The sequence below is a fragment of the Sparus aurata genome, chromosome 2 (genome assembly GCF_900880675.1).
Source record: "Sparus aurata chromosome 2, fSpaAur1.1, whole genome shotgun sequence".
Lineage (NCBI taxonomy): Eukaryota > Metazoa > Chordata > Actinopteri > Spariformes > Sparidae > Sparus > Sparus aurata.
Window position 1 is genome coordinate 12,168,433 of NC_044188.1, and position 12,224 is coordinate 12,180,656.

The following is a 12,224-nucleotide window of genomic DNA, read 5'->3' on the forward strand; positions in this document are numbered from 1 at the left end:
ACTCAACAGCAACTAAACACCCACAGCAGATTAAAGCACTGAAAAAAAACTGATGCTCCACAACAAATCATCACATTTTTAATTGATACCAACCAGTTGCATTGCTGACCTTTCCTTCAGAGCAAGGAATGCAGTCAAAACAGCAAATAGGCTGTCCCCTTTTCCTGGCCATGCGGGTACCTGGGGGGCAGCTCTCGCTGCAAACTGACCTGGGTGGCTAGAAAGAAAGCACAGTGAAAAGAAATGACTGTTATCTACAACCTTTGATGCTGCTATTGCATGTTATACTCAAGCAAATACAACAACAATAAGAAGTAACCTCTTGTAATTCAAAGTTCCAGAAGATTTTGTCTTCATCAATTGTGAGTTGTTCACCTTTGGAAACAGACTTTTTAACCTCACCCACATTCTGAACTTTAGTTCTTCCATCAGGGAGTTGCAGCCAGTTCATGACATCATATATTGGTAAGGCCTCACCATTCTCATCAAAAGACACTTGATCACCATTTGGTGTGGTGAAGTTGACCTTTTCAAGGTAATACATAAGCTGCAAATGGGAGAGATACAACAGGCTTATAATGTGCAGTGTTCCTGCTCGGGAATCTGTTTGCATCTTTGACTTTTGACTAAATGTATCTACTGACTACATTTCTTCTGAGATGGAGTCTCTACTTTAAGTCACTTGAGGACAATGCTGACATATGCATGTCTTTTCATATGGCTCTATCTTTTGTTTGTGACAGGCTTCCTTAACTGATAGAAAGGGATGTGAGAAATTACGCCTTTGATGTTTTTACAACTGCTTGCCTATGCTCTATGGTGATCCAGGAAAAAAGGGTGTGCTGCTTGTTTGTTTTATGGTGTTGAACTCTCTAGGGTTAGACCATGGTCCCACCTAGTTCCAGAAGTGGGTTGGGTCTAGTTCCTTATTTCTGCTCTGACATAGTCATAGTTGTAATACGTTGGAGAACTGTGGTGCCTAACTTATAGCTGTTCAAGATCAGTGGGCAAATTCTTGGACATGTCACAGAAGGCATACATTCATTGGGCTCCACCCACTTAACCCATAGATAGAATGAAGGTTACGATTTGGTAACCTCCATTCCATTGCACAGACAGAGCCTTTTATATATGGATACTGCTGCTCCCGGGCTGCTTGCTGAAGGGGTTATCTGATGGCAGACTGCGGACACACTAAAAGCCATTGTTGGCAGGCTACATAAGTGGACAGTTTCAGTGGACAAATACATGTGTCTGATTGGAGAGAAGCAATATCCACAGAGTCCAGTAGAGGGCTCCAGCTATACTTAAATAACTCGGGTTACCGTATCATTCTCAAATAATTGACAATAAACTTAAAGAATGTTGAGATCAGACATAAGTCTAACGACCAAACAGAATGGCTTTGTCCATGATGATCCACTATCTCAACAATGAAATCAATAAGTACCTCGAGGCATAGCAGCTATATTCAAAACAGTAGCAAGAGCGTTAATAGATATCACACCTGCCATGGATCCAGTCTTTGCAAAGTTGCACAACTTTGCCCTCTGAAAGGCCCTTTTCCAGGTATACACAGAAGCATGTCATTGAGGGCGTATGCCAGAGCATACACAGCCTTGTAAATATTATACTCTGGCCTGAGTTCTGATGCATCCAAATAGTCAGTCTCCACATTCACTAGATTTTCCTGTCCAGTGCATAATGCTCCACCAGATTCCACCCAACCTGCTGGAGGGGGTGCAAATCTACACTGAAAGGTGAATTCCCAAAACTGCCTCATCTGAAATGCATTTAAAATCACTTGATTACAGAAATGATATCAATGTATTTTTCTGACAATTCGCCATTAGACCAAAAGGTTTTACTCTCACCATGCTGTTTTCATAGTCATTGCTGTGGTGCTGGTCAGGATGAATTCTTAACAGAAATTCCCTGAGTCCTGGTATTTTTCCACAACGGATAGCAATGCCCAGTGTGCCTGCCAGATATGGCATGAAGGCAGTGGTATGAAGTCCCTCAACTAATGTCCAAGCTTCACTGGCAATCCACTGCAGGCCTGTTACATTCTGCCTCACCACCTGTGTGCATGACATTAAAAATATCTTCTGTGAAACAATGACAGTCTACTTTGTACTATGTAATACATAACAAATGAATGTACATAACAACTTTCTATTGACCTTTAGTTCTAAAAGCACGGACATGATTACATTTTCACAGTAAGGTGATTTAAATCACTATTTATGTATTTTGATTTGTATACTAAGAACTGAGTTATGGAAAATAAGTACAAAGAGTATATAGGATTTGTAAATTTAGAACACAGGTTTACGGATATAAATAGGTATGTGCATAAATGTTGCATTATTAAAGTTTTGGGCAAGAATATATAGTTTAGCCAAACCAGAGTTTTTGGGGTTTTTTTCCATGTAAAATTTAAAAATAAAAAAATCAGAATCAGGTTATGTTATTACGTGAAGTTAGGTTAAGAGAGAAAGATTGAATCATGCTTCGGATTGAGGTCTCTTGTAATCTTTTTTTTTTTTTTTTCCTTAACAAGGAATTCCTTGTAATATAAAAAAAAGAAATAAAGATATATCATTGCATTTTTATTCCCCAACCTCCTTCATGAGTTGAGTCATCTGCATCTGATGTGCAAACACAATGATCACACGAGCTGTGGATTTTGTCATCACATCCACAATCCTCTTATATTCATTTGGATCATTGCCCCAGGGCAAAATCTCTGAGTAGGCCAGACATCCTCCACCTGACTGAGCCAGGTCAAATTGAAAGGATCTAGCAGCGTGGAGCCCATAGTCATCATCACTGACCAGCAGGCCGACCCAAGTCCAGTCAAAGTGTTTCAGAATCTGAATCATAGCACGCACCTAAGTGTATCCACAGAAGAGGGATTAGAGTTCAGGCTAAAATATTGCGGTCATAATTAATCCATTCCATTATGTTTAATTCTGTAAATATATTATACATATTTTGTTTATTAATGATGCACAGAGTAAATATAGTTTATACACACAAGATTGGCAGGACATATTTTCATGTTCACTGTACTTTATTGAGACATATTATGCAGTTATTAATGTGGTTATAGTGTTTCACCTGGAAAGCATCACTTGGGATTGTTCTGAAGAATGATGGAAACCTTTGCCGATCACTCAGGCAAGAACATGTGGCAAAATAACTCACCTATAATGAAACACACATAATGCACAAAGGTTGCGCATCTTATGTGAGTTAGTAGAAACAATTAATATATTTTGCTCATTTAAGAAATAATTCAAGTACAGCACTTGAAAAGCACACAATAACTTAAAGACACCAAACTTACAATGGGCAGCTTGAACAAACCCAGAACATTGGAGGTGGCAATAGAAAAAGTTGAGAATGGATCCCCCACAATCCCCATAACTGGAGGGGTCCCTAAACAGTTCTCCTGAAGCAGAAACTGCTCCTCTTGGCCACTTGCCAATGACAATGCAGCACTGAAACCAATACCAAGTGTAGCACAGTTGTCATATAGACTGTATCCCAGAGTCACATTAGGTAGCAAATTGGAGTTCTTGTTGATCTCGTCAATAGTAAAAGCCATGGTCATGGCATGCCTGAACCCTGGGGGGTCAAAGCTAACACACAAAGTATCACTATTAACCACTAAAATGTAAGACAGTGTTTTGTTCATTTTGTCTGCTACGTGTGTGAGATTTACCCTTGGCAGCTGGGCTGATGAGGCTCTGTGATGAAGGTTAACTCAGGGAAGACAGAGGTGTAGTGGACCTCAAACAGCCCTCCTAAAATCACATCACCGGCCTTGTGCATCCCATTAAGATGAAACTGCCTCCGTAATTTACAAGATGGAGAAAGATTGGAAGACTCAGAGAAGAAAAAAGAGGAAGAACGCAAAATCAGATAGACATATAAGAACAAATATTTGACAAGAAAATCCCCCATAACTGCCCTCTTCCCCTTGCTCCTGTACGTAATCTTCATGCACAAGTACTTTTATACTACAGGGATATGTCATCTCCTTTCGTCAATGTTTAATTATTTACACCAGCTTCCAGGGATTGGGCAGCAAGGAGGGATGGGCGTAATACACATTTCAAAGAATACTGTCCAACATCAATGCCACATAACTAGGTATTTAGGTAAATGTATGTATGTACATAAACCATATTACATATATTGTTAATGACTCTCATGTACATGGTCTTTTGCATTGATAATAAAATACTGAACTGAAAAATAAAGAATTGAAAAAACAAATACAACAGCACCATCCATTGTACAATTCTACATTATTGTCTGGGGATTAAATCAACATCATGTAACTTTTTTTTACCTTCAACCTTTTTAACGGCTTTAATATCATGTTGATAGTTTAGTGTCTTGTAATTGGGTGAATGGTGTCTCTTTCTTAGCCACTCATCCCTTATCACTTTCTGCTCTATGTAACTTCAGTGAGAGGGTAGGATCACTGAGTTACACACGTTATACTCAAGATAAAAGTTTTCAACACATTACATTGTTACGACATATTTAGTCTTTTTGTAATTACCACTTACAAAACATCTGACTTATTGTTACAGACCTGGAATTTGTATTTATCAAAGTGGTGTTGTGTTCAGAAACTGTGGGGGGTCCCAAAATCCCACAATATACCAATTTCTACATGATGCTGCTTTAAATTCTCACCTTCATTATAAATCAACCATCTATTGATGAAACCATCTATCCATCACTGTAACTAAGACGGGGTAACTTCTAACAATCAGATTAACGTATCACAAAGTGGTTTGCTATTTATGTGCCATCCCACGAAATCACATTAGTTTGAACAACTGCAACTGTCATCGATCAATCAATCAATCAATCAATCAATCTTTATTTTTATGGCACTTTTCATACAGAAAGTAGCACAAAGTGCCTCACAGAGATTAAAAACAACAACAGAGATTAAAAAAGAAAATAAAGACAAGAAAATCAAAAGAACCCAACCCTCCCACCCCCACAGATATGTACAGAGAGATACACAAATACATACACACTCATATACACATTCCCACACATATGCACACACACACACAAAGACCCACACACTCACACCTACACATACACTAGCTGTCACTAAAGAGGCATGGCTGGGCACCGAGACCTGAGGTGAGGAATAAGCTTCCTTTGGGGGCCAGCCACACTGAGAGAGATCACGGTCCAAGGGCGCAGGGAGCGCCGCCACAGGGATCACCCCAACCCGGGTAGATAGGAGGCCCTGCACCAAGGTCCCTGGGACAACACCCCCAGCGGCAGACCAGAGACAACTCCCAGTCTGGCAGGCCCCCATGAGGAAACACTGGAGCTAAAAACTGACAGACGAAAACATTAAAATAAGGCAAAAAGCATAGAGGCTAAAAACATGACGAACTAAAACAGTAAAAAAGGATAAAGGATACAAATGCTAGGACTAACACAGCATAAAAGGAATTAAAAAGAATGAAAGAGATCAATTAAAAGCCTGATTGAAAAGGTGGGTCTTGAGCCTCTTTTAAAAAACCTCAACAGTCTCTGCGACCCTGAGGTTCTCCGGCAGGCTGTTTGACAGTCAGGGGCTATCATAAGTGGAAGCTGCCTCCCCGTGCTTTTTTTAACTAACCTGTGGTATGATTGAAAGGCCAGTGCTGGAGGACCTCCGGGTCCATGGGGGCTGAGAGGGTAAAAGCAGGTCAGATAAGTAAGAAGGCCCGAGACCGTTAAGACACTTAAAGACTAGTAAAAGAACCTTAAAATCAACCCTGAAACGCACGGGGAGCCAGTGCAGCGATTATAAAACCAGCGTAATGTGTGGACCCTGTCAGCACTGAGTTTTGCAGTAATTGTAGATGAGAAATGCTCTTCTTGGGAAAGCCAGAGAGCAGGGCATTACAGTAATCTAAAGGACAAGAGATAAAAGCATGCATTAGCACCTCAGTGGCCTGAGAGAGAAACGGGCTGACTCTGGCTATATTCTTAAGATGGTAAAAATTTGTTATATTTTTGATGTGAAGAATAAAACTAAGCTCAGAGTCAAAAATCACGCCCACTTTTTTACAGATTGTAATGCTTTAAAATCCTTTAACTTTGGTAAGCGCACATTCAGCAGAAGCATTTTAATGTCTGTGCTGAACGTGCACTCATCACGTCTTTCCAAAGGAATGTTAAAAACACAGTTTGATTTAAAAACAGACCTAGGTCTTATTTGTCTGTGTGAAATTCTGGTTTTGATTGTGTGAATATTGTCCTGTGCCTCAGGGGCGACTGAACAGGGGGCGTGTATAGTGTAGGTAGGGGAGGGTGAAGGTGAGTGAGGGGCAGAGGGTCTGTGTGCATACATATCAACAGTGATTCAGGAGGTGGGTGTGGTGCAGGAACGGACAGATAAAAGCTGTGATCCCTCCTGGTTTGGGTGGAGGCCGTCCCATTTAAAAAGGTGAGGCCTGTTTAAAAAAGCTGCAAAATTGTCAACAAACGTAATACTTTTGGTCAGGCAGTACCCCTTCAGCCACAGGTGCAGCTGACGAAGGCGGCTGGTGGTGACATCACAATACCGAGGTGGGGGAAGCGGGCCGGCGATAATTACCTGCTTCCCCATGTCCAGCAGGCGATCCACCAGGGAGACGAAATCCTGTTTGAGGACCTCCGACTGGTGTTTTTTGAGGTCGTTGATGCTGGCCTCCAGGACCAGCTTTGAGGCCGAGTTGTGCTGTGCACTCAGCAGGAGGGCAGAGGATGCAACCTCGTTGATGCGGGCTCCAGGTAGGCAGAAGGTCCAGCCACCGTGCACTGCCACGTGCCTGACTATGGAGGTCCTGACAACCAGCACAGAGGGGGTGCGCCACTCCATGGCTGCCTAGAGGTGCGGCGGAGGCGGGATGGAGCCTGAGGTTTGGGTTGGTGGCACCGGGCCGGGGTTGATCCTGGCCAAGATGGAGGGGAGGGGTCAGGCTGGACGAGTGGACCCCAGATCCAGGACTGGTGAGAGCCACGAACAGCTGGATGGACAGGTCCCGGGGGCGAGCCGGACAAAGCACCCATGGGAGGGAAATCCTGCAGGCTTAGGATGTCAAACCTGTTATCCAGTGGCAGATCCGGAGGCAGAAGAGGAGGAGATGGACGAGCCCCAGCGCCCCTGTGCACCACTGACCAGGGTTCCCTCCACTTGAGTGGAGTTGAGCTCACCGGAGCCTCCACTCATTCCTCCCAGATGAAGCACTGCGACTCCGCGGGATGTAGGCAGGAGGTGGAGGGTGCCGATGTCTTGGGCTTGGTTCCCTGGCGGTGCCAGCGGGACTCGGCTAGTGCTGGTGCCAGAGTTTCCGTGGTGATAGAGCCGGTCAACGGCAGGGGGGTCGTCATGCTCCGGTCACCAGCGCCAGATGTTCTCAGGTGGGAGATAAGCTTCGCCTGGGTCGTGGTGACAGTGGAGAAATCCATAAGGATTTTGTCCCTCTCCTTAAGTTCAGCCTTCAGACCAGAGACGCTTTCCCTCAGTTTTGAGAGGGTAGGGAGGCAGGACTCACACACCGCCAGCATACATGCAGCCGGCGAGGAGATTGTAGCTAGCTCGAGATTGTAGCTAGCTCGAGTGTTAGCATATCCAGCCTTGTTTATCCTTTGCTGCTTTGTCTCAGATGCTCTTGTTTTTCACATGACTACTCAATTTCCTGGCAATACCAGCACAAATGCTACTGTAGAATAGTTGTTGTTAGCTCTACAACGTGCCGTTGGACTATATCACCGTACGTTCTGGTGATTGCATTTATAGTGCCTTGTCAGCGCTGCCTTGTCAGTGAAATCGATTATTTTCCATCTTTAAGATTATGAGTAGAATTGTATTGTATAATTGACACATTCACATTGTGCAGACCCTTCAACATAGATTTTGAGTATTTTAAAATCACTTCGAATGTAAATCAGCCAAAATAGGCTATGATGAAAATGACAAAAAACAACAGAAATCTAGGTTCTTAAATAATTTTTAAGTATATCTTCTAGTTTATTTTTGCATTTACAAAGGCTGTTTATTGTGTCAACAATTACAAGCAAAAATACAGAAATAATACACAACAAATATAGACTTAATGAAACTAAACATATTAACTGGAGTTACTTTTATGACGTGCTTGTACCTCGACCCATGATTGCTTTCTTTGTGTTCCTCTCTGGTCTCAGCAGGATTATAAAACATTTGGGTCCAAAGAGTGCCACCAAGAGACCAAAACTGGAGGCTAGGATAGCAAATACCTCCACTGCATCTGCATATTTGCCTGGTGAGTTGACATAAGCTGGGACAAAGGCCACCCACACAGCACAGAAGATCAGCATACTGAAAGTGATGAGTCTGGCCTCATTAAAGTTGTCTGGAAGGTTCCTTGCCAGAAATGCAAACAGGAAGCTAAGGATAGCCAGTAAGCCAATGTAACCCAGTAACACTGCAAAACCAATTGTTGACCCAGCGACACACTCATAAACTATCTTGTCATTGTGGTATTGGGTGTTTTTATGAGGAGCTGGTGAGGAAGAGACAAGCCAACCAGTGCAGATTGCTACTTGGATTGATGTAAGAGCAAAAACTGTCCCTCTCTGCTGCATTGCACCAAACCACTTCAGACTGGATCCACCTCCTGGCTTGGAGGCCTTGAACACAGCTACAACAACAACTGTTTTCACCAGAATGCAAGAGACACAAAGCACAAAGCTGATCCCAAATGCTGCATGTCTCAGCTGGCATGTCCACAGTCTGGGACGGCCGATAAACAGTAGTGAGCAAAGGAAACATAACTTAAGTGACACTAAGAGCAGGAAACTCAGTTCTGAATTGTTGGCGCGTACCATAGGTGTGCTGCGATGATAGGTGAAGATGCCCAGGACGATAGCACAGATAAATGTGCCCAGCAATGAAGCAACTGTCAAGCAGATACCCAGAGGCTCGTGGTAGGAGAGAAACTCTATTTTCTTAGGAACACAGTGGTCACGCTGAGGGCTGGACCAGAAGTCCTTAGGACAGCTGGTGCACTCCATGGAGTCTGAAAACAAGGTAAGAATTAACATTTTTTCTGAATGTTTCCCCAGCCTTTCTTTTGCCTTTTATGTTCCTATTTAAACAAAAAGACATCATCATTCCCACCTTTAAACACTGTCAGTGATGTACAATTCGGCACCACTACCAGCCATGGAACCCAAGTTTCTGCAATAGTGGGCTTTCCCTAAACACCAAGCGGGCACCCACAGTGGGTTACATTCCTGAATACAAATTTTTTAACCGATACCAACCAGTTTCATTGCTGATCTTTCCCTCCGAGCACGGGATGCAGTCAAAACAGCATACAGGCTGTCCCCTTTTTCTGGCTGTACGGGTACCTGGTGGGCAGCTCTCACTGCAAATTGACCTGGGTGGCTGCAAGGATTGTCAGGGTTATATCATAGTTTCTCTACACTGTGTGTTTTTGTTATAGTGTCATACTGTGCAAAGGTAAGGGCAACAATAAACAGAAATAACCTGTTTAGAGTCATAGTTCCAGAAGATTTTGTCTTCATCAATTGTGAGTTCTTCTCCTTTGAACGCCGACCTCTTGACCTCACCCACATTCTGAACTTTAGTTCGTCCATCAGGGAGCCATAGCCAGTTCATGATATCGTAGATTGGTAAGGCATCACCATTCTCATCAAAAGACACTTGATCACCAAATGTTGTGGTGAAGTTGACTTTTTCCAAGTAATGCATGAGCTACAAAGGGTTATAATACATATGATTTGTATATCTCTATAGTCAATAGCTGTTTTCAAAAACAAATTAGGTTAAGCGTAAACTGCTATCACACCTGCCATGGCTCCAGTCCCTGCAAAACAGCACAGCTGTTTCGACTGAAAGGCCCTCTCCCTGGCTCACACTGCAACATGTCATCAAGGGCATAGGCCAGAGCATACACAGCCTTGTAAATGTTATACTCAGGCCTGAGATTGGAAACATCCAAAAACTCAGTCTCCATATTCTCCAGGGCTTCATCACCAGTGCACAGTGCTGCACCAGCCTCAACCCAACCTGCTGGAGGTGGTGCAAATCTACACTGAAAGGTGTTTTCCCAGAACTGCCTCATCTGAAATGTATTTAAAACAGTCTTTAATGAAATAAGAAGATATAGATTTTTTTTTTTTAATTACAGATCTCATTGTAAGGTCACAATCATACCATGTTATTTCCATTGTTATTGCTGTCATGCAGGTCAGGACGTATTCCCAACAGAAAATCTCTGAGCCCTGGTATTTCCCCTCGGCGAATGGCAATTCCCAGTGTGCCACCAAGGTACGGCATGAGGCGAGGGGTCTGGAGCACAGCCGCTGCTGTCCAAGCTTCACTGGCCATCCACTGCAGGCCTGTCACATTCTGCCTCAGCACCTGTTAATTGCACCTCATGAATGGCTTTTGTCTTTTATGTGAACTACTCCGTAGGACTGATTAAAGGACAATTAAATATGACTTTAATGCAATATAACAAATATTTTTGTCAGAACAGCGCTACATTTAGAAATAGAGTATTGTAAGAAAACACAACAAATTGTTGAGATTAACGTGCAGGGCTTGAGACCATGATCATAAATGTAAATGAACAATTGGTGTTTAGGAAGAATTCATCAGTCTGGTCTACTAGCTCTTAGGTTGACTCAAGAAACATTATGTTTATTTATGCACAGTGTAGTTTTACATACTCTTTATTCTCAGTGTTCTTATCTAATAAATCAGTCATCATAATCAAATGTGGTGTATACATAGATACCTCTTCCATAAGTTGAATCATGTGGATCTGATGTGCAAACACGATAACCACACGAGCTGTGGATTTCCTCATCACTTCAACGATCCTCGTTAGTTCTGCTGGGTTGTCACCCCAGGGCAAAATCTCTGAGTAGGCTAGACAACCTCCACCAGACTGAGCCAAGTCTGACTGAAAGGATCGGGCAACGTGGAGTCCATAATCATCATTACTCACCAGCAGACCGGCCCAGGTCCAGCCAAAGCGTTTTAGAATCTGAATCATTGCACGAACCTTAAATACAGAGTGAAGTGTAAAGGTTGTAGTTAGTGGAAACTTACTTATACATGTCTCACACATGATCCCATTTTAATCTTTGAAAATAATAGAGATATATTTTTCGATGCTCACTACACTTCCTTTGAAATATATTTTGTGTTTGTTACCTGGAAAGCATCACTTGGGATTGTTCTGAAGAAAGATGGAAACCTTTGGCGATCACTCAGGCAGGAACATGTGGCAAAATAACTCACCTATAAAGAAATATACATTGTACACCCAGATTGTGCTTTGCATGCAAGTTAGTAGTATGTAATTTGAGAAGTCTAAAATAAAGAACATATCTGCATACTAAATACATGCTTGTTGGAGAAGCTGGACTTGAGGTTTTAAGTATATGCCAAATATGCCCTTATTTCAAATACAGCACATCTATAGCACGGGTAAGATTGAAGGAAGGAAACTTACCATGGGCAATTTGAATAAACCTATCACATCAGAGGTTGCAATAGAAAATGTCGAGAAGGAATCCCCCACAATCCCTAGGACTGGAGGGGTCCCCAAACAGTTCTCCTGAAGCACAAACTGCTCCTCTTGACCACTTGCCAGTGACAACGCAGCACTAAATCCAATTATAAGTGTAGCACAGTTGTCATAAAGACTGTATCCCAGAGTCACATTAGGTAGCAGATCCGAGTTCTTGTTGATCTCATCAATAGCAAAGGCCATCGTCATGGCATGCCTGAATCCTGGAGGGTCAAAGCTAACACACAAAATATCACCATTAACCAAAAGCAGCATATTTTAAATGATAATTTTCACAGATCCATGCTCTATGCTGCGTGAGTATGAGACTTACCCTTGGCAGCTGAGCTGGTTTGGCTCTGATGTGAATGTCAACTCAGGGAAGACAGAGGTGTAGTGGACTTCAAACAGCCCACCCAGGATCACATCACCAGGCTTGTGCATCCCATTCAGATAAAACTTTTTCCTTACTTTACAAGATGAGAAAAGAGGGGATGGCTCTGACATGAAAAGGAAGGAAGAGAAAACAATCAAGATCAGATAGACATAGAACAGATATACGTCTAGGAATGCTCCCATTACTGTCTTCCTCCCTCTACCAGACTCTCACCTTTA

At 42.6% G+C, this 12,224-nt stretch overlaps 2 protein-coding genes across 2 annotated transcripts in view; both read right to left on the minus strand.

Moving 5' to 3' along the window:
- The window catches only part of LOC115571879 (extracellular calcium-sensing receptor-like), a 29,214-nt gene extending 22,316 nt beyond the window's left edge, over window positions 1–6,898 (minus strand). Inside the window, exons 1-11 of the mRNA XM_030401503.1 lie at window positions 6,532–6,898; window positions 5,672–5,722; window positions 5,138–5,304; window positions 3,731–3,894; window positions 3,353–3,647; window positions 3,124–3,210; window positions 2,625–2,894; window positions 1,875–2,081; window positions 1,508–1,783; window positions 320–547; window positions 94–217 (exon numbers count right to left, since the gene is read on the minus strand). Coding sequence (XP_030257363.1) covers window positions 94–217; window positions 320–547; window positions 1,508–1,783; window positions 1,875–2,081; window positions 2,625–2,894; window positions 3,124–3,210; window positions 3,353–3,647; window positions 3,731–3,894; window positions 5,138–5,304; window positions 5,672–5,722; window positions 6,532–6,898 — 2,236 coding nt within the window. The remainder of the gene's footprint in view (window positions 1–93; window positions 218–319; window positions 548–1,507; window positions 1,784–1,874; window positions 2,082–2,624; window positions 2,895–3,123; window positions 3,211–3,352; window positions 3,648–3,730; window positions 3,895–5,137; window positions 5,305–5,671; window positions 5,723–6,531) is intronic.
- A 1,268-nt stretch (window positions 6,899–8,166) lies between these two features.
- On the minus strand, window positions 8,167–12,224 carry LOC115571139 (extracellular calcium-sensing receptor-like). The gene is made up of 9 exons (XM_030400245.1): window positions 11,944–12,224; window positions 11,553–11,847; window positions 11,252–11,338; window positions 10,822–11,099; window positions 10,244–10,442; window positions 9,876–10,151; window positions 9,554–9,781; window positions 9,328–9,451; window positions 8,167–9,080 (listed from the first exon to the last, which is right to left on the minus strand). Exons 1-9 carry the CDS (start codon window positions 12,186–12,188, stop codon window positions 8,167–8,169), a joined length of 2,646 nt encoding a protein of 881 aa, XP_030256105.1. The 5' UTR covers window positions 12,189–12,224.